The 22973-nt window shown below is 32.5% G+C and overlaps 1 protein-coding gene across 1 annotated transcript; it reads left to right on the top strand.

The window, feature by feature from the left end:
- The first annotated feature begins 4521 nt into the window (after positions 1-4521).
- LOC130235094 (oxysterol-binding protein-related protein 1) lies at positions 4522-22701 on the top strand. Its single transcript, XM_056465491.1, has 13 exons — positions 4522-4607; positions 7259-7359; positions 9318-9393; positions 9535-9669; positions 11612-11709; positions 13050-13232; positions 13751-13858; positions 15297-15386; positions 17871-17991; positions 18098-18217; positions 18675-18798; positions 20706-20796; positions 22342-22701. Exons 2-13 carry the CDS (start codon positions 7301-7303, stop codon positions 22442-22444), a joined length of 1308 nt encoding a protein of 435 aa, XP_056321466.1. The 5' UTR covers positions 4522-4607; positions 7259-7300; the 3' UTR covers positions 22445-22701.
- The last annotated feature ends 272 nt before the right edge of the window (positions 22702-22973 follow it).

Genomic DNA, 22973 nt, shown 5'->3' with positions numbered 1-22973 from the left:
AAAACTGATGAGCACACGCGCGGAGTCTACATTAATTTTCAATAAGTCAAGGATCTGTTGTCAATTATTTACTGTACAGCGCTGCATTGATGAATTCTTGATCAGGTTGGTTGATACATGCTCATATACTGTATATGATGAGGTCTCCCTAAACAATAAAACATACAGCACTCTTACAGTCCTCTGAATTTATTCTAGAAATACACAAAATACATTTCGTAATTGAACAGAAGTCAGTGTTTGACCAGGACAGGACTGAAACCATGAGGTTAAATCAAAGTAAGCTGATACAGACAGTTGTTTTTGAGACACACAAGTGTTCTCGGAGCTTTGTATGATTACAGTTGAACCACGGTGTTTTCTTTTCTAGACTTTGAACATCTCGGGACCCTTGCTGTCTATGGAGGACAAGAGAGCTCCAGCATTTCATCTAAAATATCATCATCTGTGTGTGAAGATGAACAAAGGCCTAAGGGGAATTGAAACAACATGAGGGTGAGGAATTAATAACTTAGACACTTTTAGGTGAACTGAAAAAGAGACTTGTTGTGTTTCTATCACTCCAAACTATAGCTACATACACTTCTGTACAAACAGCTTACCAAAGATGATTTTGGATCATAGGCTCTATGAAGAGACAACTGATGTTTAACTTTATTGGTGAATATATATATACATATATATATATATATGTGTATATATATATATATATATATATATATATATATATATATATATATATATATATATATATATATATATATAAAACACACACAATATATATATATATATATATATATAAACACACACATATATATATATATATATATATATATATATATATATATATATATATATATATATACACACACACATATATATATATATATATATATATATATATATATATATATATATATATATATATATATATATATATATATATATATATATATATATATATATATATATATATATATATATATATATATATACACATATATATACACATATATATATATATATATATATATATATATATATATATATATATATATATATATATATATATATATATATATATTTTACACATATATACACATATATACACATATACATATATATATATATATATATATATATATATATATATATATATATATATATATATCCACAGCTGTATCCTATCTAGACTTTACCAATCAAATGACTTGCCTTAAAGGAGCCCATTAGGCTTCAGGAGAGCACTGGGATTGGAAAGACCTGCTGTTAAATGCTTTGCACCAAATTTTTAAAGATATATTCAATTTTTTTTATTCTAAATGCTTATAAAGGTGTTCTGTGCACATTTGTTTGATTTGTTGACTCAGGTCTGCATTGGAAATGGTTGGAAAGATTAATTCAAGCACAGGGTCTCATTTCTGTTCTCACACTGTGCAATGCTTCCATCTAGTGCATGATATTCACACTACAAACTGCTGTAAAACCACCTGTTGTCTGACTGGGATTGAGGCCAAGCTGGTTTTATATTCGCACACTTGTGACACGCTCTCTAGGTTAACATAATTGATTTTGTGTTAGGGCAACTTTTTTTTTTTTTTACAGTGTAGTGATCTGATAAACTGCAGTAAATACTGTAGTATACTTATGTTTTACTACATTCAACTGTGGTGTATTGTAGTATAATATACCCTAGAGTTGTAGAAAACTACTTGAGTCAGTTGGTTATATTACTATAGTTATTTTGTTACCATAGCAACTGTAGAATCACCACAACAGATCAATCACTATAGTTATTGTGTTACCATAGCAACTGTGGAATCACCACGACAGATCAATCACTATAGTTATTGTGTTACCATAGCAACTGTAGAATCACCAAAACAGATCAGTTACCATAGTTGTGTTACCACAGCAACTGTAGAATCACCACAACAGATTAGTTAGTATAGTTTGTTACTATAGCAACTGTAAAATCACCACAATGGATCAATTACTAAAGTTGTCATGTTATCATAGCAACAGTAAAATCACCACAACAGATTAATTACTATAGTTTGTGTTGCCACAGCAACTGTAGAATCTCCACAACAGATCAATTACTATAGTTTGTTACCATAGCAACTGTAGAATCACCAAAACAGATCAGTTACCATAGTTGTGTTACCATAGCAACTGTAGAATCACCACAACAGATCAATTACTATAGTTGTCATGTTATCATAGCAACTGTAAAATCACCAAAACAGATCAATTACTATAGTTTGTGTTACCACAGCAACTGTAGAATCACCACAACAGATCAATTACTATAGTTGATGTGTTACCATAGCAACTGTAGAATCACCACAACAGATCAATTACTATAGTTTGTGTTACCATAGCAACTGTAAAATCACCACAACAGATTGATTACTATAGTGTTACGCTGCATTCGCACCAGACAGGACACTCGTGAAAAAATCACGCTATTTGCGTGTAAATAAATGCGTGAACATTTTGAGTTTACTTGCTTTATGTGCTTTAGGAAGGCTGAAAAACAGCCCCCACAACAGATTAATTACTATAGTTAGTGTTACCATAGCAACTGTAGAATCACCACAGCATATTAATTTTAGTGGTATAGTATTTTTACTATAGTACAGTATATACAATCCTGAGCCAGTTTTATTGATGAGCCAGTATGCACATTATAAATATTACAGCATTTGTGGTTTACAACTTGCGAAATCTAATATAACACAGCAAAATAATTTAAAAAATGCTTTTCTTCCTTAGTTTTTGTCTTGTTTCTAGTCCAAATATCTACAAATTCCTAAATCAAGAAGAATTTTCTACACAAGCACAACACATTGTCTTGTTTTCAGAAATAATGAGCTAAAATTGAGTGCTTTTTTGCATTAATATCGAGAGCATCCCTCTGCTTTATTATATTGCTTTCTTCATTATTTTCCTTTTGTGTTGTTCTGTCCAGTAATATTGAGTTTTCTACTCTCATGTACAAATTTTGATAAATATTAGCCTTTTTAGAGGTAATTTTAAAGAAATTGTGCCTTGATTGACACAATCTGTGTTATATAATGTGTGACAGAAATGATTAACAGTTCTATGATAACTGAACAGAAAACATGAATCAAACGTTTAGCCTAAAATGAATGAGTGTGTATCTTAAGGGAGCTTACTCTGTTTGAGAGGAGTAATCTTATTAGACGGCTCACTGTATAGTAAGCATTATTGTTCCATTACACCCTTCATAATCACTTCTGCACTATCTATCTAGAGTTGAAGACTAAATGATCATCTCTCTGTCAAATCTGATCTGTGTTTTATTTAACAGAGATATTTATTTCAACCCATTAATACTCATTTCTAATCACTATTTTCTTTTGTGTTTGCCATGAGGCCAGTGCTTAAATTACTAGTGCATCCAAAAGAAAGGTTTGTTTTGACATGCATTCAAGTGTGTATAGTGTGTATATTTCATTTCGTGTACATATATATATATATATATATATATATATATATATATATATATATATATATATATATATATATATATATATATATATATATATATATATATATATATATGTATATATGTATATATATATGTGTGTGTGTATATATATACACATATATATATATATATATATATATATATATATATATATATATATATATATATATATATATATATATATATATATATATATGTATATTGTATATATGTATATGTATATATATATGTGTGTGTGTGTATATATACACATATATATGTATATGTATATATGTATATGTATGTATATGTATATATGTATATGTATATATATGTATATATATATGTGTGTGTGTGTGTGTGTATATGTATATGTATGTATATATATATATATATATATATATATATATATATATATATATATATATATATATATATATATATATATATATATACATACATTTAAATATTTATGTACATACATTTAAATATTTATGTAACAAAATCGTTACGTATATATCACATATACACACTGTCACCTCACATCAAGAAGGTCACTGGTTCGAGTCCCGGCTGGGCCAGTTGGCATTTTTGTGTGGAGTTTGCATGTTCTCCCCATGTTGGTGTGGTTTTCCTCCAGTTTCCTATGTGCTATAGGGAAACTGATGAACTAATTGGCCGTAGTGTATGAGTGTGTGTGTCCCAGTACTGGGATGCAGCTAGAAGGGCGTCCGCTGTGTAAAACGTATGTTGGAATACCTTTAATCTATGACCAGCACCATAAATTACATTAAATTTCTCCACATTTTAATAGCTTATTATGTAAATATGACAGAATATTTGTATTTAAGATTATTAATATTTATGTATCTTTAATAAACAGTGAAAATATCATTATAAAGTAATGAAAAGCATGCATGAAGTGTGTGTGTGTGTGTTTGTGTGCATGGTGTGTTCATCACTACAAGCACAGGTGTAGAGTGATCAGCTGATCCTCTTTATGCTGAGCTCTGCAAACACACACACACACGGTCTTGTGCTCCATTTCACACACCTCCAGTCTCAGATTCAGGAACAGCAAAGAAGACGCAGATCCAGGGCGCTCACACAGGTACATCCACACTCTCCTCATGTATTCATATCATTTTCGTGTTTGACTTCAGTTATTAGAGGTGTTGATGTAGAACATTCATAGCTCGTCCTCTAGTGTGAAGATAGCTCAAGTGACTGTAAATGTGACAGTAGCGGCGGTCATCATGTCACTCTATGGTAACCTTAATCCTCTGTGTTTTATCATGCATTGCACACTGTATGTTACATACTATTTATATAAATCATATTTTTACATTTGGAATGTGTTTTCCTCTTTGTTGTTGGTATTATTATTATTATTATTATTATTATTATTACTATTATTATTTTATTATTATTATTATTATTATAAATTTTTTATTAACATTATTTTATTATTAATATTATTATTATTATTATTTTATTATTATTATTACATTATAAAAAAATATTAATATTATTTTTATTATTAATATTATTATTATTTATTATTATGTTATTATTGTTAATATTATTATTATAATTTTTTATGAATATTATTTATTATTAATAATATTATTTTATTATTATCATTATTATTATATTATACATTTTTTTATTAATATTATTTTATTATTAATAATATTATTATTATTTTATTATTATTATTATTATTATTATTACTATTATTATACATTTTTTATTAATATTATTTTTATTATTAATAATATTATTGTTATTTTTATTATTGTTATTATTTGATTATTATTATTATTATTTTAATATTATTATTATTATTAATATTAATTTTTAATTATTATTATTATTAGTAATATTATTAATATTTTAACATTATTTTTTTTTTATTTTTATTATTGTTGTTGTACACTTTACGCTCTTAAATTTTGTATAATATTTATATAGCATGTTATTACTATTATTGTTGATAATAAGTGTATAATAAATATGCTTTAATATATCACATAATATCACCTTTATTATTAATATTATTATTATTATTATTATTATTATTATTATTATTATCATCATCATAACAATAACATTATTATTATTATTATACATAGTTCTGTCAGGTTCTCGAATCTGATTGGCTGATAGTCGTGCGATATTCTGCAATAGCACTCGTACAGCCTCTTCACCCTTGTGTATCACTCCGCCCATATAGAGTGTGGCAGATCAATAATCACACATAGCCTAATATAAATTCGATTTTAAATAATCATTGCACTAATATTATTCATGTATTTTTGTATGTTTATTATTATTATTATTCATAATTTTTTGTTTATTTTCTCCAATCACCTCCACACCTTTTCTTTTAATATGTAATAATCAACTTAATATTATCCATAATAAAGTATATAATGTGTAACTAACTATATATTAAAACTACATTTAAATAATGTCATAGTATTTGATGCTTATTAAAGTGTACTACTTATTCTGTTTTATTTAGATGCATGCTCATTAAGGTTATAGACAGTGAAGCTAATAATGTAAGGCTCTGACAGACGTTCAGTACGGTGACCTGCAGTAAACACACTTAAAATAGCAGATCAAGCTGCAACATGATGAGCTGAGAGATCAATAAAGAAGAATTACACTCAGAATTCAAATGAAATGAATCTGTTCATGTTGTAGGTGCGCTCTTAAAAAAAATGCAGCCCAACATTGGGTTATATCAACACAATCTCACGCCAATTCGTAACTTTTTGATTTAGTGGCTAATTAGTACGAATTCGTACGATCTAATTCGTACAATTTAGTACGATTTGCTCATCCGCCAGTGATGGTTGGGTTTAGGGGTGGGGTTAGGTGCCACGCCTCCTTTTTAAAATTGTACAATTTCGTACGACTGAAATTAGCCACTAAACTGTCAAAACGTAAAATACTTACGTTTCCTCGTGAGATCAGGCTGGTTATATATGAACAAGCCTAACCACTGGGTTAAAAAGTGCAATTTAAATCTAATTGAAAAGATTAACTCACCGTTGGGTTAAAACAACCCAGCATTTGTTCATAGCAGACTCGTAGCAGTGGACAGATGTCATCACACACTCAATCTAATACTGTCATAATCTTATAATCCCATATGCTTTACAGTGACAGAAATGTGTGCAGCAGATATATATCTAATACACGTCCGTTCACTGGTGTGTGATAAACTCTGGATCATTAAAACAGCTTCCCAAAAGCATCGTAAACCTATTAAAAGCACAGACAAATTATTATTAACCCATTATTAGCCTATTTTATTTACTTTTTAAATATTTGCCATGGGATTTTTAATTATTTATTTTTTACAATATTTCTTTTTAATAATATTTCACTTTTCTAGACTATTTGTTTTTAGACTGGGGAAAAATATTTAGTTATATATAAACGGTTGAATTTTTAACCCCCTTAATAAATGATTATTTTTCGACTGACAACATAATAACTGTTGTGCAATGAGCTGAATATTAGGGCAAAATGTCTAGTCTAATATTATTTACTGTCATCATGGCGAAGATAAAAGAAATCAGTTATTAGAAATGAGTTATTAAACTATTATGTTTACAAATGTGTTGAACAAAGATATATACAAATAAACAGGAGTGCGAATCATTCTGACTTCAACTGCGTATACTGTACAGATCTAAAATGTTCTTGTTCTCTTAAATACTGGTGTTTTTGCTGTCATTTCTCTAGAGGCAGATCAGAAAACACAGTTTGGCCCCAGAGACAGACATCATGTCAGGGGACAGTAGTCAGGGTGATAAATCCCAGCGCAATGGAGTCAAAAATCACAGGTATATATACGTTCACCATCATGGGATTCGGTTTTCCTCTTGTTTTAAAACTTGCATTCAATCTTCAGTCAAAACAAACATGTATTTATGCATTATTACATATTAATATTATTGTTGCTGCTGCTTCATCATGCTTTTAAACCTCATTAATGCAGGTGAAGCAAGTTTGTGTATGTATGAATCTAGATTTGCTGGTACTCCTATATAAACCTTTTATTATTTAGCAAAAACAAAGGGTTTAATGAAACAACTTTGAGTAATAAGACAAATGATATCAAGATATCTCTAAAAATAATGCTTGTGTGTGTGTTCAGTGTCATTTTGATTACGTGTTTGCATTTTTATTGTTTTTATTTTTAATTAGTTGATTTTGCTATAAAAAATAGCCTTTGTTTGATAAGATACGGTGTATTTTTGCTGGCATGACAATAAAAACTGGATACGATACGATACTTTTTTCATCTAAAGTAAAAAAAATTTGCATGTAAATTATGTTTTATTATTTAAATGCTTCGTAAGTAATTTAATATTTCAAAGATGTTTTTGAATTATTTTCTAATACCATGGTCGAAAAATAATAACATTCAAAATACTTTTAATTATTAATTCATTTGTTTGTTTATTTATTACAGTCATACAGTATTAAGAAATCTATGATCATATACAATATGGTTTAATTTTTTTTTTAATATTGACATATGATGATAAGATATGATACAATATATGTATAATATGATACAGTCCGATACAATACAATAGATTTATGATAAATGATACAATACGATATGTATGATATGATTTATGATACGATATGATACGATACGATGGGATACAATACATATGAGATGATATATGATACGATATGATACAATACAATAAATATGATATGATAAATGATACAATATGATATATATGATATGATTTATGATACGATATGATACGATACGATGGGATACAATACATATGAGATGATATATGATTCGACATGATACAATACAATAGATATGATATGATAAATTATACAATACAATTCATGATATGATTTATGATACGATATGATACAATAGATATGATATGATACAATACGATAAATATGATATGATAAATTATATAATACGATATACTTGATATGATTTATGATACGATATAATACAATAGAAATTATGTGATATATGATACGACATGATGCAATACGATAGAAATGATATGATAAATTATACAATACGATATATTTGATATGATTTATGATACGATATGATAAGATATAATACAATAGAAATGATGTGATATATGATACGACATGATGCAATACGATAGAAATGATATGATAAATTATACAATACGATTTATATGATATGATTTATGATACGATATGATACGATATTATACAATAGATATGATGTGATATATGATATGGCATGATACAATACGATAGATATGATATGATAAATTATACAATACGATTTAAATGATATGATTTATGATACGATATGATACAATAGATATGATACAATACGATAAATATGATATGGTATGATACAACAGATATGATCGAAATGATGCAATACGATTCGATATGAAAGATACTACTGATATGATACATATGATATGATACATATGATACGATACAATAGATATATGATATGATAGATATAATAGGATACAATACAATACGATTTGATACATTATCGATATGCTATGATACGATCTGATATCACAGTAGATATGACTGACAGAATATGATACGATCCGATACAGTAGGATCGATACGATATGATCAACATGATATAATACGAAATGATTCGATCCGATACAATAGGATCGATATGATATCATAGATATGATGCAATACGATACAATAGATATGATCAACACGATACAAGTCCATAGATAAGATGCGATATGATCCAATATCAAATGCAAGTCAAAATATTCCTTGTGTTTCTGTCTGGGAACAGGTCGGCTCTTCCAGCTGCCATGTTCTCAAGAAACAACATCAGTATGTGGAGCGTCCTCAAAAAATGCATTGGGATGGTGAGCCAAAGACATTTCACACACACAATATTAGAGTTTCTTCAACTCAGTCCAAAATATAATGCTAATCTGAAGTACTTTGCAAATATTTCTTCTGTTTTGTTGTTCTGACTAGTTTTTCTCCTCCTCAACTCTTCACAGGAGCTTTCCAAAATCACAATGCCGGTGATTTTCAATGAGCCCTTGAGTTTTCTTCAGAGACTGACTGAATACATGGAGCACACGTACCTCATCCACAGAGCCAACGCTTCACAAGACTCCATCCACAGAATGAAGGTAAATATATATTTTTATTTTTTTAGGCCAAGGAACCCTTTGTGAATAGAGAAATAGAGCAGGAGCTGAAATAAGCACAGCATTGGACCTTCAGCACGGCCTATTAATATGTGTTTGGTGCAATTATTGTATGTACAAAGTTTAGCATGATGTAAAGTATTTTGATTTACTTGCATATTTAATTGGGAGGAAACAATTTAAATTGATCTGGATTCCAGCACAAGCAATATTGATTACAGCTTAGACCTGAATGAATCAGTAGGCTTTGCATTTAATTACTTTCAGCGCACATTATACATTATTAATAATATGCTAATTATTTGTCATTTTATGGAAATTTAATGCAAATTATTTTTTTAGCTGTGAATAATAATTGCATTGGAGGAACTTTGAATTTAATCCTCAGGACACATTCTGGTGCACTTTGACCCACAATCAATACATGCCGATTTCGAAAGACTTTATAGTTTTTTTGTAAAGTTTTTTAGTAAACATTTTGAAGCGTTTCATTCATTCTTGTATTTAGTTTTTTTTACAATTATTTTTAACAGGTAACCAACAATAAAACAATATGTTTTATTTTTATCAATATTTTTTGTATGAATAGCTATCTGTTAAGTTCTATTACTTTCAGAATATATCTATCTATCTATCTATCTATCTATCTATCTATCTATCTATCTATCTATCTATCTATCTATCTATCTATCTATCTGTCTATATATATATATATATATATATATATATATATATATATATATATGTATATGTATATGTGTGTGTAGTCATTTCCCGATTTCTCTCACACTTTTGAGAATTAATTTAGTTGCTAAACATATGTATGCTTTTTTACTATTATTAATAATAATAATAATTATAATAACTATAATAATAATAATAATCATTCCTTCATTCATTCATTTTCCTTCAACTTAGTCCCTTTATTTATCAGAACCGCCAACTATTCCGGCATATGTTTTATTCTTCCAGCTGCAACCCAGTTCTGGGTAACACCCATACACACTCACATTCACATACACACTCTTACACCACGGCCAATTTAGTTCATCAGTTCCCCTACAGCACATGTGTTTGGACTGTGGGGGAAACCGGAGCACCCGGAGGATAATTATTATAATTAATTATTATTACTAAATTATGACGTCACTGTTTTTCATCTGTATGTTTTTATTATTTAAAAGATTCATATGTAATTTAATATTTAAAAAAAATAATTTACAGCTGCATATTTTTGTAAATGTATTAAAAATGAGTATAATACTGTGGCTGAAACATAGTAACATTTAAAAGACGTTTAATCATTAATTAATTAATTTGTTTGTGTGTTTATTTATTACAGCCGTTAAATTGCTGATCATAAACAATAATATTCAAACTGTCTTTATTTTATCATTAAAGAGGAAAGTTATTGCTATTTTTTAATCAACAATAAAGTCCAAAAAGAGTTTCACGAGTTCACACTCAAGATGTTTGAAGAATAAAGCGTATTTGGGGTGCTGTCCAGGGAGAGGGCTCTGAGCTCGGGAAAGACACCCCAACTCATGTTATTCCCCTTGTCGGGAAGGGAGAGACATTGGGGTCTGAGTAAAGTGTCTAGCCCGGCCCCAGAACGCTCCCCCTAGGTAGATAATGTTTAAGAGAGGAGGTGTTGGGATGGGGGAGGGATGCTAAAGTCGTGAGGGAATGCAGGTAGGACGAGTTTGCTGCTTATGGGGGTTTGGTCTAACGCTGATTGGGTTATAGAATAATTGTCTTTACTTATTTACTTCGATATTTAGTACTATCCCCAGAGGATACACTTTAAAAGTGACATTTATATTTGCTGGCTCTCAAAACATAACAGAAACAACATTCTCAGAAGCGACTCTTTATGTGTCAGTAATGTGTGTGTGTGTGTGTGTGTTTGTGTGTGGTTTTTCAGTGTGTTGCAGCATTTGCAGTGTCTGCCGTGGCCTCACAGTGGGAAAGAACTGGAAAACCCTTCAATCCACTGCTGGGAGAAACATATGAGCTCCTCAGGTCAGAGATTCAATCAAATCCTCATTTATGAGTCACCTGAAGTACGTGCATCAGCCTATAGTTTTCCAAAGCGTAAAATACGTTGCTCTGGCTTCATTTCCTTTCAGCTTCAGATGACAAATCCACTAGAGGGCGCTGTCCAGTTTTTGCGAATCTGAAATTTGTTACAGAAAGAAGTAAATGTGCTACAGATATTTTCCGAACACTCATATGATGGTTTATTACAACCATGGCTCATTGGAAATATGTGCCTTGGCCTACATTTTTATGAAACCTAAAATACGTTGCTCCGGGTACGTGTCATTGCACGTTTCCAATGACAAATCCACTAAAGGGCGCTGTCTACTTTATTGCAAATCTGAAATGGGTTACCCGGGGTATATTTCATTACACATTTCGAATAACAAATCCACTAGAGGGCGCTGTCTACATTTTTGCAAATCTAAAATGCGTTACTTGGAGTACGTTTCATTACACATTTCTAATAACAAATCCACTAGAGAGCGCTGTTTACATTTTTGCAAATCTGAAATCAGTTACAAAAAGAAGTAAATGTGTTACAGATAACTTCCCAACACTCATGTGATGGTTTATTACAACCCAGGCTTATTGGAAATACGTTCCTTAGCCTACATTTTTGTGAAACCTAAGATACATTGCTTCGGGTACGTATTGTTGCACGTTTCAGTTTACAAATCCACTAGAGGGCGCTGTGATGTCTACATTTGTGCGAATCTGAAATATGTTACTTAGGGTGTGTTTAGTTGTACGTTTCAGATACACATCCTTGTTGTAGACGTCCAGGAGAAGTGGAAGCTTGTCGTACAGATCAGCTAGCGAAACACTTAGCTAAACCCTTCGCTAAACCCAACCAATAGTGTTTTCAGAAGCAGACGGAAGAGAAAAGTGCACTGCAAACACATAGTTTACCTTGATTTTACATTGCTTTTTTTTTATTTTGTGGAAGCGTGCTTCACCAGACTCAAACTCGAGCACTCTGCAGCAGAAACACAACAGCGTACAAAGAGAGCTGTGAGCAAACGCCAGAAAAGGGTCCATATGGAGATAGATAGGGGACGCAAACATGTTCATTACAAATCATAGACAGCGTTAAGATGTTTATTTGGTGTTGAGCAAAGAACTGTATGTAAATAATCCTTCATTCGTCAATAATATGTCCCTATAAATATCATTAGTGTGTAAAGGAACAATGGTTGATGTTGTCATACTGCCCCCTTGTGTCCATTTCACCTACAAATGACAGTTTAAACTGCGGTTTCATAATAATGCAGGTGTTGGATGAACGTGTGGTCCTGAGCGGTGTGTGTTTCTGTCCTCAGAGAGGATCTGGGCTTCAGATGGATCTCTGAGCAGGTCAGTCATCATCCACCCATCAGTGCATTTCATGCTGAGGGCATAAAGAAGGACTTCATGTTTCACGGCTCCATTTATCCCAAACTCAAGTTCTGGGGAAAGAGTGTAGAAGCTGAACCTCGAGGGATCATCAGCCTGGAGCTACCCGGGTGAGTCCTGTCTTTTGTGTAGAAATGTGTGTATATTCAATTGATGCGTTCCAAATCACATGCTCTTACTAGCCCTCCTGTTAATTTCTTTGTCAATTATTTCCCCAATGATGTTGAACAGATTCAGGAATTTCTCACAGTATTTCCTCTAATATTTGTTCTTCTGGAGAAAGTCTTATTTGTTTTATTTTTTAATTGTTTTTAACCCATTTTAAGGTCAATATTATTAGCCCCCTTCAGCAATATTAGTTTTGGATTGTCTCCAGAACAAACCACTGTTATACAATGACTTGCCTAATTACCCTAACTTTACCCTAATTACCCTAGTTAAGCCTTTAAATGTCACTTTAAGCTGAATACTAGTGTCTTGAAGAATATCTAGTCTAATATCATGTGCTGTCATCATCTATCTGGTGTAAATAGAGTGCTATTGTGCCAGTTAAATGATTAAAGAACAGAAATGTACTGATAGTCGTCTACATCATTGACGTGTTTATGGTTACTGTGTTGTTTCCCAGACACAGTGAGGCCTACACATGGACAAACCCCACCTGCTGTGTTCATAACATCATCATGGGCCAACTGTGGATCGAGCAATATGGAAATGTGGAAATTATTAATCATAAGTAAGAGCAAGTATCATCCTCTCATTTAACATTAAAATGTGTATATAGTACGGTAAATTATAGTAAATACTACAGTGTTTTTGAAACCCACTGTACTAAAGTACTTGAATTAATCTGTCGTGGTGATTCTACAGTTGCTATGGTAACACATCAACTATAATAAATGATCTGTTGTGTTGATTCTACAGTTGCTATGGTAACACATCAACTATAGTGATTGATCTGTTGTGTTGATTCTACAGTTGCTATGGTAACACCAACTATAGTAATTGATCTGTTGTGGTGATTCTACAGTTGCTATGGTAACACAACAACTATAGTAATTGATCTGTTGTGTTGATTCTACAGTTGCTATGGTAACACATCAACTATAGTGATTGATCTGTTGTGTTGATTCTACAGTTGCTATGGTAGCACATCAACTATAGTAATTGATCTGTTGTGTTGATTCTACAGTTGCTATGGTAACACCAACTATAGTAATTGATCTGTTGTGGTGATTCTACAGTTGCTATGGTAACACAACAACTATAGTAATTGATCTGTTGTGTTGATTCTACAGTTGCTATGGTAACACAACAACTATAGTAATTGATCTGTTATGTTGATTCTACAGTTGCTATGGTAACACAACAACTATAGTAATTGATCTGTTGTGTTGATTCTACAGTTGCTATGGTAACACAATAACTATAGTTACTGATCTGTTGTGGATATTCTACAGTCGCTATGGTAACACATCAACTATAGTAATTGATCTGTTGTGTTGATTCTACAGTTGCTATGGTAACACAACAACTATAGTAATTGATCTGTTATGTTGATTCTACAGTTGCTATGGTAACACAACAACTATAGTAATTGATCTGTTGTGTTGATTCTACAGTTGCTATGGTAACACAACAACTATAGTTACTGATCTGTTGTGGATATTCTACAGTCGCTATGGTAACACATCAACTATAGTATTTGATCTGTTGTGGTGATTCTACAGTTGCTATGGTAACACAACAATTATAGTAATTGATATGTTGTGTTGATTCTACAGTTGCTATGGTAACACAACAACTATAGTGATTGATCTGTTGTGGTGATTCTACTGTTGCTATGGTAACACAATAGCTCAAGTAATATAACCAAATGACCAATTACTGTAGTTTTCTACAACTAAGCTACTAAGTTTACTGTAGTAAAAGTATTGTAAAGTAAAAAGTATTGTACAGTATTTTTAGTAGCATATCGATCATTAATGCTACAGTATGCTGGAGCATTCTTTAACAAAGAGTTGTAAACACTATAATGTAAATACTGTATTATACATCGTTCAAAACACTGTAATATTTACTATACACTTACTATTACTATAAACTATACTATTATTTACTATAAAATTACTATAGTACTTTTCATGTGGTAAACAGCTGTTGCTTCTCAACAGAACTGGAGAAAGATGCTGTTTGACCTTCAAGTCATGTGGCATTTTTGGAAAAGAGTTGCATAAGGTGGAAGGATACATACTTGATAAAAGGTATGAAAACACTTCATAAATTCCACATATATACAATTACACACACACAAACACAAACACACACACACACACATATATATATATATATACAATAAATTGTATTGTTTATAATCAGACTTGATAAAAACAGTCTGCAGAAACACTTTGATTGACATTCTCCCTTTGTATGTGTCATCAGAGGGGGAAAGCCCCGCCCACTAGTGCCCATCTCTCCATCTCATTAGCATAAACAGCCCTGAGTAAGAAGCAAGCGGCAACCTCCCGCTCTCTCTCAGGAAGCCAATACGGAAGTAACTGAAACTGCAATTCAACAAAATTCCGCTAGTCCTGCTCCATAATAGAGCAAGTTGCAATTGAGCCCACTGTTAGAATGGCCAACTTTACAGCAGGAAAAAGGTGTTTACAGCCTGGTACAAAGAACGATTTTGGTTCATATAGCTATTATTACCCTCCATGACAACTGTGAGGGGGGTGAATTTTTTTATAACTCATCCATTTCCTTTATATTAGGTTATATTAAGTTTGCATAATTAAGGGCGTGGCCACTTGAGTGACAGCTAGGTCTCGCTGGTCACTTCACCTCAGTTGAATCCGGCAGATTAGCCACTGATCTCGGCATATTCATCGTATTTTTGTGTTGTTTTATGTGGCTTTACACAGTCAGCTGCCTTTTGGACTTATTTCTTACAATTATCAGATGATATGGGATGCTGTGTGCTCTTAATTGTGCTCACAAACCGTTAATGTGGCCTCGTTTCCCATGTGAGTAAAGTTATATACTTGTATACCGTCTCTATAAATGTATTTGTTTTATTTAAGATCATTTATCATTAATATTTTTCTTTAGACCCGTAAAGCACTCCAGAATGTGACAGATTGATTAGCTGTAGGCTAGTGAACAGTCATCTGAAGCGTTATCATGCAGTGTTATGCTGGAGTTCATCAATAGTCTTGCATTTACTAACACACACACATCTGAAGTGTTTGGACATATTTCGCGTTTTCCTCCTGTAGAAAAACATCATAAGAACAATGTTTAGTGGCTCGATGTGTTACAGCAGTGTTTTTAAAAGTCTAAACACTTTATTGATATAGTGTACAGCCAAGCACATGTGGTCAGAACACAAACGAGTCGCAGGTAATAAAGTATCAAGCGTTTCTCCCAAAGTAAAGTCTGTCTGCCAGGTCTAAGCAAAGTGCCAGCAGGCGTCTGTAGCTCCGCCCACTCTCCGCCTCTTTGCCCTTGTTTGGTATCCCGCCGTGGGTGCGATGACGCACGAACAAAATGGCGACGGTTGGCCGCGCCTACTTGTAGCTTCTTTTGCAGTGTTCAGAAACCTATGGGTGACATCACGGATACTACATCCATATATTTTACAGTCTATGGTGAGAAGCAGCCGTCTGTCCATTAGCCATAAGAGTGTTTGAGCTCCTGAAGATAATGTCAGCATAGACTAAGAGGATTATTCGCTTGTTGAGTCGTGACGTATAAAATACTGTTTCCGGGTCCAAGCTGCTACTCATTTGAATTGAGAAAATGCCCACTTATTAGTCATATCACACTTTAAAGTGAATTTTATATAAGATGATGGTGTACACATCAGTCTCTGGACTGCATCACAAACACCAACATTTTACCAATTTATAAAAAATGAGTCACTTTCTGGCCATCGGATATTAGGCATGGATATATATATATGATGCGATCATGTTTGTTGAAAGTACTACATCGCTCTGTAAATGTTTATTATTACCATTTGATGAGTCTCCCCATTCAGTTTGATAGAGCTCTTGCACCCTGAAGCCGCTTCGCGTGACGTCACACTTAACAAGCGGATAAATGTGGAGTTTTAGATGAAGCACAAGTGAACAGAGAAAGGAGTCTCCATAGTCTGACAGAAGCATGAAGCACACATGCACACTAGTGCTGTTTTACATCTGTCACTATGCTGATGAATAGGCATAAGTAGCTCCGCCTTCTTCTGAAAAGAGCACAATCTCATTTGCATTTAAAGCGACAGTCACCAAAACACCGCATTTAGGATCAAAGCAAATAAGGGTCAGTTTCAGAGAGCTGCAAAACATTATCTGTGTGCTATTTTGAGCTGAAACTGAGCTGAACACACTAGACCAGTGTTTCCCAACCCTGTTCCTGAAGGCACACCAACAGTCCACATTTTCAACCTCTCCCTAATCAAACACACCTGAATCATCTTATCATAACATCAGAAGAGACTCCAACACCTGAAATGAATGGGTCAGATAATGGAGACATCCAAAATATGTACTGTTGGTGTGCCTCCAGGAACAGGGTTGGGAAACACTGCTCTAGACACAGCAGGGACGCATTTTACATTGTGTAAAAAGAGGCATAATAGGCCTCCTTTAAAATCAAGCACTACCCGAAAATCCACAACGAACAGATGAATAGATGGCCTCACCTGTAAACTGTTAATAACTGGACTATTTTCTTTGTCTGTGCAGTAAGAAGAAGGTGTGTGCTCTCTATGGTAAATGGACCGAGTGTTTGTATTCTGTGGATCCAGCGGCGTTTGAGGCTCACAGAAAATCAGACGTGAAGCGACCGGAGAAGAGCAGCACACAGGTGACGACCGCTCGCATCTCACTCGAAATCACTTTTTAGATTACATTACACATCGATATAGGGTCAAAATTATTGATTAATCTGTCTGGTGTGATGTGATGTTCAGAGCAGCAATGTGGAAGAGGAACCGGATGAAATGCCTCCTCCAGAAGCAGAGACGGTGCAGCTCATTCCTGGGAGCGAACTCATCTGGAGGATCTCACCACGACCAGACAACTCGGGCAAAGTAGGACCAGTTCTGATCTCTGATCTTGATCCATTATCAGTTTACTATCATTTTAAGGACATGAGACAAGCACTAGCAGCTAACAGCAACCAGCTTTATGAATGACACACTAGAATAGTGATGCATTACAGGAGCTAATTATTAGGTGACCACAGAAATCTGCAGTTTGAGCCATCGTTTAATCTAGTTATTTATGCAAATGTGTGTATTTATGCAGGATTTAGATTAATTTCAGTAATATCATTGAGCAATATGCAAATGTTTGAACCAATAATCACTCTGAAGTGGTTTCTTACATTTGTTTTAGAGCAGTAAGTACAGTAGCTACAGTAATATGTGTCTCATCTGCATTGTGTAGAAAATAATCCATTTCTCTCTCTCTCTCTCTCTCTCTCTCTCTCTCTCTCTCTCTCTCTCTCTCTCTCTCTCTCTCTCTCTCTCTCTCTCTTTCTCTCAGTACTACGCTTTTACCTCATTTGCTCTGCAGTTGAATGAGTTGGATGCAGAGATGGAGCACGTTCTTCCACCTACAGATTGTCGCCTGAGACCTGATATCAGAGCCCTGGAGAACGGAAACATTGGTACATCGTCCTCTTATTGTGTCTAAAAATGGCATTTAGTAACATTCAGTTTTAATATTGGTAGCATGTTGTAACGTATTCCTAGCCTTTAACTACTTTTTTGGTATGCTTTAACAAGTTGCTACGTTTAGACACATGGCTAACACATATTTAGCATGTTTTTACATTGCTAGAATGTTTCAGCACATTGTCATGTTTTAGTACAGGGCTAACATGTTTATTTTAACATGTTTTAACGCATTCCTAATTTTTAAACACATTGCTAACATATTTTAGTATATCGTTAGCATGTATTTAACATGTTTTACAACCTAGGAATGTGTTAAAACATGGTAGCAATTTTAAAACATGCTAAATACATGGCTAACATTTATTTAGCATGTTTTTACATTGCTAAAATGTATAAGCACATTGTCATGTTTTAGTACAGGCCTAACATGTTTATTTAAACATGTTTTAACACACTGCTAATTTTTAAACACATTGCTAACATATTTTAGCATATAGTTAGCAAGTATTTAACATGTTTTAAAACCTAAGAATGTGTTAAAACGTGGTAGCAATTTTAATACATGCTAAATACATATTAGCACATGGCTAACATTTATTTAGCATGTTGTTACATTGCTAGAATGTTAAAGCACATTGTCATGTTTTAGTACAGGGCTAACATGTTTTTTTAACATGTTTTAACACATTGCTAACTTTTAAACGCATTGCTAACATATCTTAGTATATTGTTAGCATGTATTTAACATGTTTAAAACCTAGGAATGTGTTAACACATTCCAGCTATTTTAAAACATACTAAATACATAGCACATGGCTAACATAAATAGCATGTTTTACATTGCTAAAATGTTTCAGAACATTGTCATGTTTTAGTACAGGGCTAACATGTTTTTTTAACATGTTTTAACACACTGCTAATTTTTAAACGCATTGCTAACATATTTTAGTATATCGTTAGCAAGTATTTAACATGTTTTAAAACCTAAGAATGTGTTAAAACATGATAGCAATTTTAAAACATGCTAAATACATATCAGCACATGGCTAACATATATTTAGTATGCTTTTACATTGCTAGAATGTTTCAGCACATTGTCATGTTTTAGTACAGGGCTAACATGTTTTATAACATGTTTTAACACATTCAAAACTTTTAAACACATTGGTAATATATTTTAGCGCATTGTTAGCATGTATTTAACATGTTTTTTTTAAATCTAGGAATTTCTTGAAACATGCTAGCCACTTTAAATTGATAGAATAAAATTACATTGATAGAATGATTCAGCACATAGCCATGTTTTCATACACTGCTAACACGTTTTGACACATTCCTGGCCTTTTGACACATTGTTGGAATGTTTCAGCAACACTTTAGTTTAAGTAACAATTGTCACTATTTACTAGCATCTTATTACCTGCCTACACTATAACAACATTTTGGGTTCCGCACAATTCCTGCATGTTATCCCAATGCAAATTGATTATGTTAACTTAATTGTTTTTACAAATGTAAGTGGATTGAACATAAAACAATTAAACTGACCGACCAGAAACACTGAAGAATTGTGTTGATTCAGCTCATTTTAAAACTACATGCTAACATGTTCTTAACAGTGTTTAAGTGTTGATCAATATTCATCGGTAATGTTTTTTTGATCTCTATAACCAGCCCAGTTTACCCAAATATATTTTTAACAGCACATTTTGTTTGAAAATTTAAAGGAGAGTGTGCCAAAATAAAGACCCGCCCCTGACTCAATATTCAGTTTCAGCTGGAAATACATCATCATACTGATATAAAAATTCAGCAATTTACAGTTACTTTTATGATTCCATTTAAAAATGCATGTTTAGTGGTTGTTGAGGCTTCTGCATCACTCCCCTTTCTCCAGATGTGGCCAGTGCGGAGAAGAACAGACTGGAGGAAAAACAACGAACAGCTCGGAAAGATCGCTCCAAATCCAACGTGGAATGGAAAATAAGGTTTGATTAGTTCTTAAAAAACAAAACAGAATATGCTAGCATTCATTACTTTGCTATAACGCACATTGATACATTTTAACACATGGCTAAAGTATTTAGCATGTTGTAACAATGCTAGCATGTTTAACAGATAAACAGCTTAATCTAGCTTTGTAACAGATTGCTACATTTCAGCCCATTGTAATGTTTTAGCATGTTTAACAAGTATTTAGCATGTTTTAGCACGTTAAACACATATTAGTGTTAAAACATAGCAATGTTTTAAATTTGTTGGCATGTTTTAACACATTGCTGTTTTAGCACATTATGTTTTAGTACATGGTTAACATGCATTTAGCATGTTTTTACATTTATAGAATGATTTAGCATAAAGCCATGTTTTCATATATAGCTAATATGTTTTAGCAATGTGATCTAGTTATGTGTTGAAACATGCTAAAACATATTAGCTGTGTACGAAAACATGACTTTGCAAATTATGTTTTAACAAATGGCTAACATGTTTAGCATGTTTTAAATTTGATAGCATGTTTTAACACAGTGCAATGTTTTAACACATGGCTAACATGCATTATGTTGCTAAAATGTTTAAGCACAGCGCAATGTTTTAGCACAAAACTAACATGTTTTAGCATGTTGTAACACGTTCTTAGCTTTTTAACACATTGTTAGCAGATATTTAACGAATAGCTATGTTTTTTGCACATAGCTAACATGTTCAGCATGTTTTACATTTGCTGGCATGTATTAACATGTGCAATGTTTTATCGCATTGCTAATACATTTAACATGTTGTTACATTGTTAGAATGTTTTAGCATGCTTTAACAGATTCTTAGCGTTTTAGCACTATGTTAAGTTTTTAGCACATGGTTGACAGGTATTTAGCATGCTATAGCAAATTACTATGTTTTACCCCATGGCTAATGTGTTTAGCATGTTTTAAATTTGCTGGCATGTTTTAACACATTTGCTATGTTTTAACACACGGCTAACGTATAATTAGCATGCTTTATATTGCTAGAATGTTTTAGCACATTTACATGTTTTTTGTAGATTTTTTTTGCGTGTTTGAACACATTTCTAGCTTTTTAACACACTGCTAGAATGTTTTAGCACAATGTTATGTTTTTAGCACATGGTTAACAGGTATTTACCATGCTATAACAATTTCCTATGTTTTATCCCATGGCTAATGATGGCATCTTTTAACACTTTTGTTATGTTTTAGCACATGACTAATGTGTATTTGGCATGTTTTTACATCGCTAGATGATTTACGCACATTGCCATGTTTTAGTACACAGCAAGCATGTTTCAACACATTCCTAGCTTTTTGACAAATTGCTAACATGTTTTAGCATATTGCTAACATGTTCTTAACTGTGTTTACGGCTTTGCTAGTCATTAATAAACCTAAACATCTATAATTTTTTTGTGTTGCTCAAAAATTATTTTGAGAAAACCAACAACCTGAGATTCTGTATGTAAATAATTGTGAGGTTAATAATCAAGCACTGATTTGCATGTGAATGTTGACATGCAGGTGGTTTCATCAGGGCTCGAACCCTCACACCGGAGCTCCAGACTGGCTCTACAATGACAACTACTGGAACAGGAACTACTCGCAACTGCCAGACATTTACTGACCACAAATGAGGGAACGAGCACGTTTAATAGCGCAATGAGGTAATAGCGCCATGCATTGGAAGGCATTTGGGTTGATTAATAGATGAGTTTCTGATACGATGCTGAACTGTGATCATGAGGATACGGTCAAAGGATCAAGATGCACAACCCAAGCTTTACTTTCACACTATCCTTATATGTATTAACTCATATAAGACCTACAGTTGAAGTCAGAATTATTAGCCATCCTGTTTATTTAATCCCCAATTTCTGTTTAACTGGAAGATTTTTTCTAAATATAATAAGTTTAATTACTCATTTCTAATGTCTGATTTCTGTTCTCTTTGCCATGACAGTAAATAATATTAGACTAGATATTCTTCAAGACACTAGTATCATAAAGTGACATTTAAAGGCTTAACTAGGGTAATTAGGGTAAAGTTAGGGTAATTAGGCGTCATTGTATAACAGTGGTTTGTTCTGGAGACAATCCAAAACTAATATTGCTGAAGGGGGCTAATAATATTGACCTTAAAATGGCTTTAAAAC

The sequence above is a fragment of the Danio aesculapii genome, chromosome 2 (assembly GCF_903798145.1).
Source record: "Danio aesculapii chromosome 2, fDanAes4.1, whole genome shotgun sequence".
NCBI classification, from domain to species: Eukaryota; Metazoa; Chordata; class Actinopteri; order Cypriniformes; family Danionidae; genus Danio; species Danio aesculapii.
The sequence above is the reverse complement of the archived record's forward strand: the minus strand, read 5'-3'. Positions and strand labels throughout refer to the sequence as shown.

What these genes read in the sequence shown, in the direction of transcription:
- LOC130235094 (XM_056465491.1), top strand. Translation starts at nt 7,301, where the DNA reads ATGTCAGGGGACAGTAGTCAGGGTGATAAATCCCAGCGCAATGGAGTC. An exon ending in ACTCCATCCACAGAATGAAG is followed by an intron (nt 9,670 to 11,611) that starts GTAAATATATAT and finishes GTGGTTTTTCAG; the next exon opens with TGTGTTGCAGCATTTGCAGT. An exon ending in GACCAGACAACTCGGGCAAA is followed by an intron (nt 18,218 to 18,674) that starts GTAGGACCAGTT and finishes TCTTTCTCTCAG; the next exon opens with TACTACGCTTTTACCTCATT.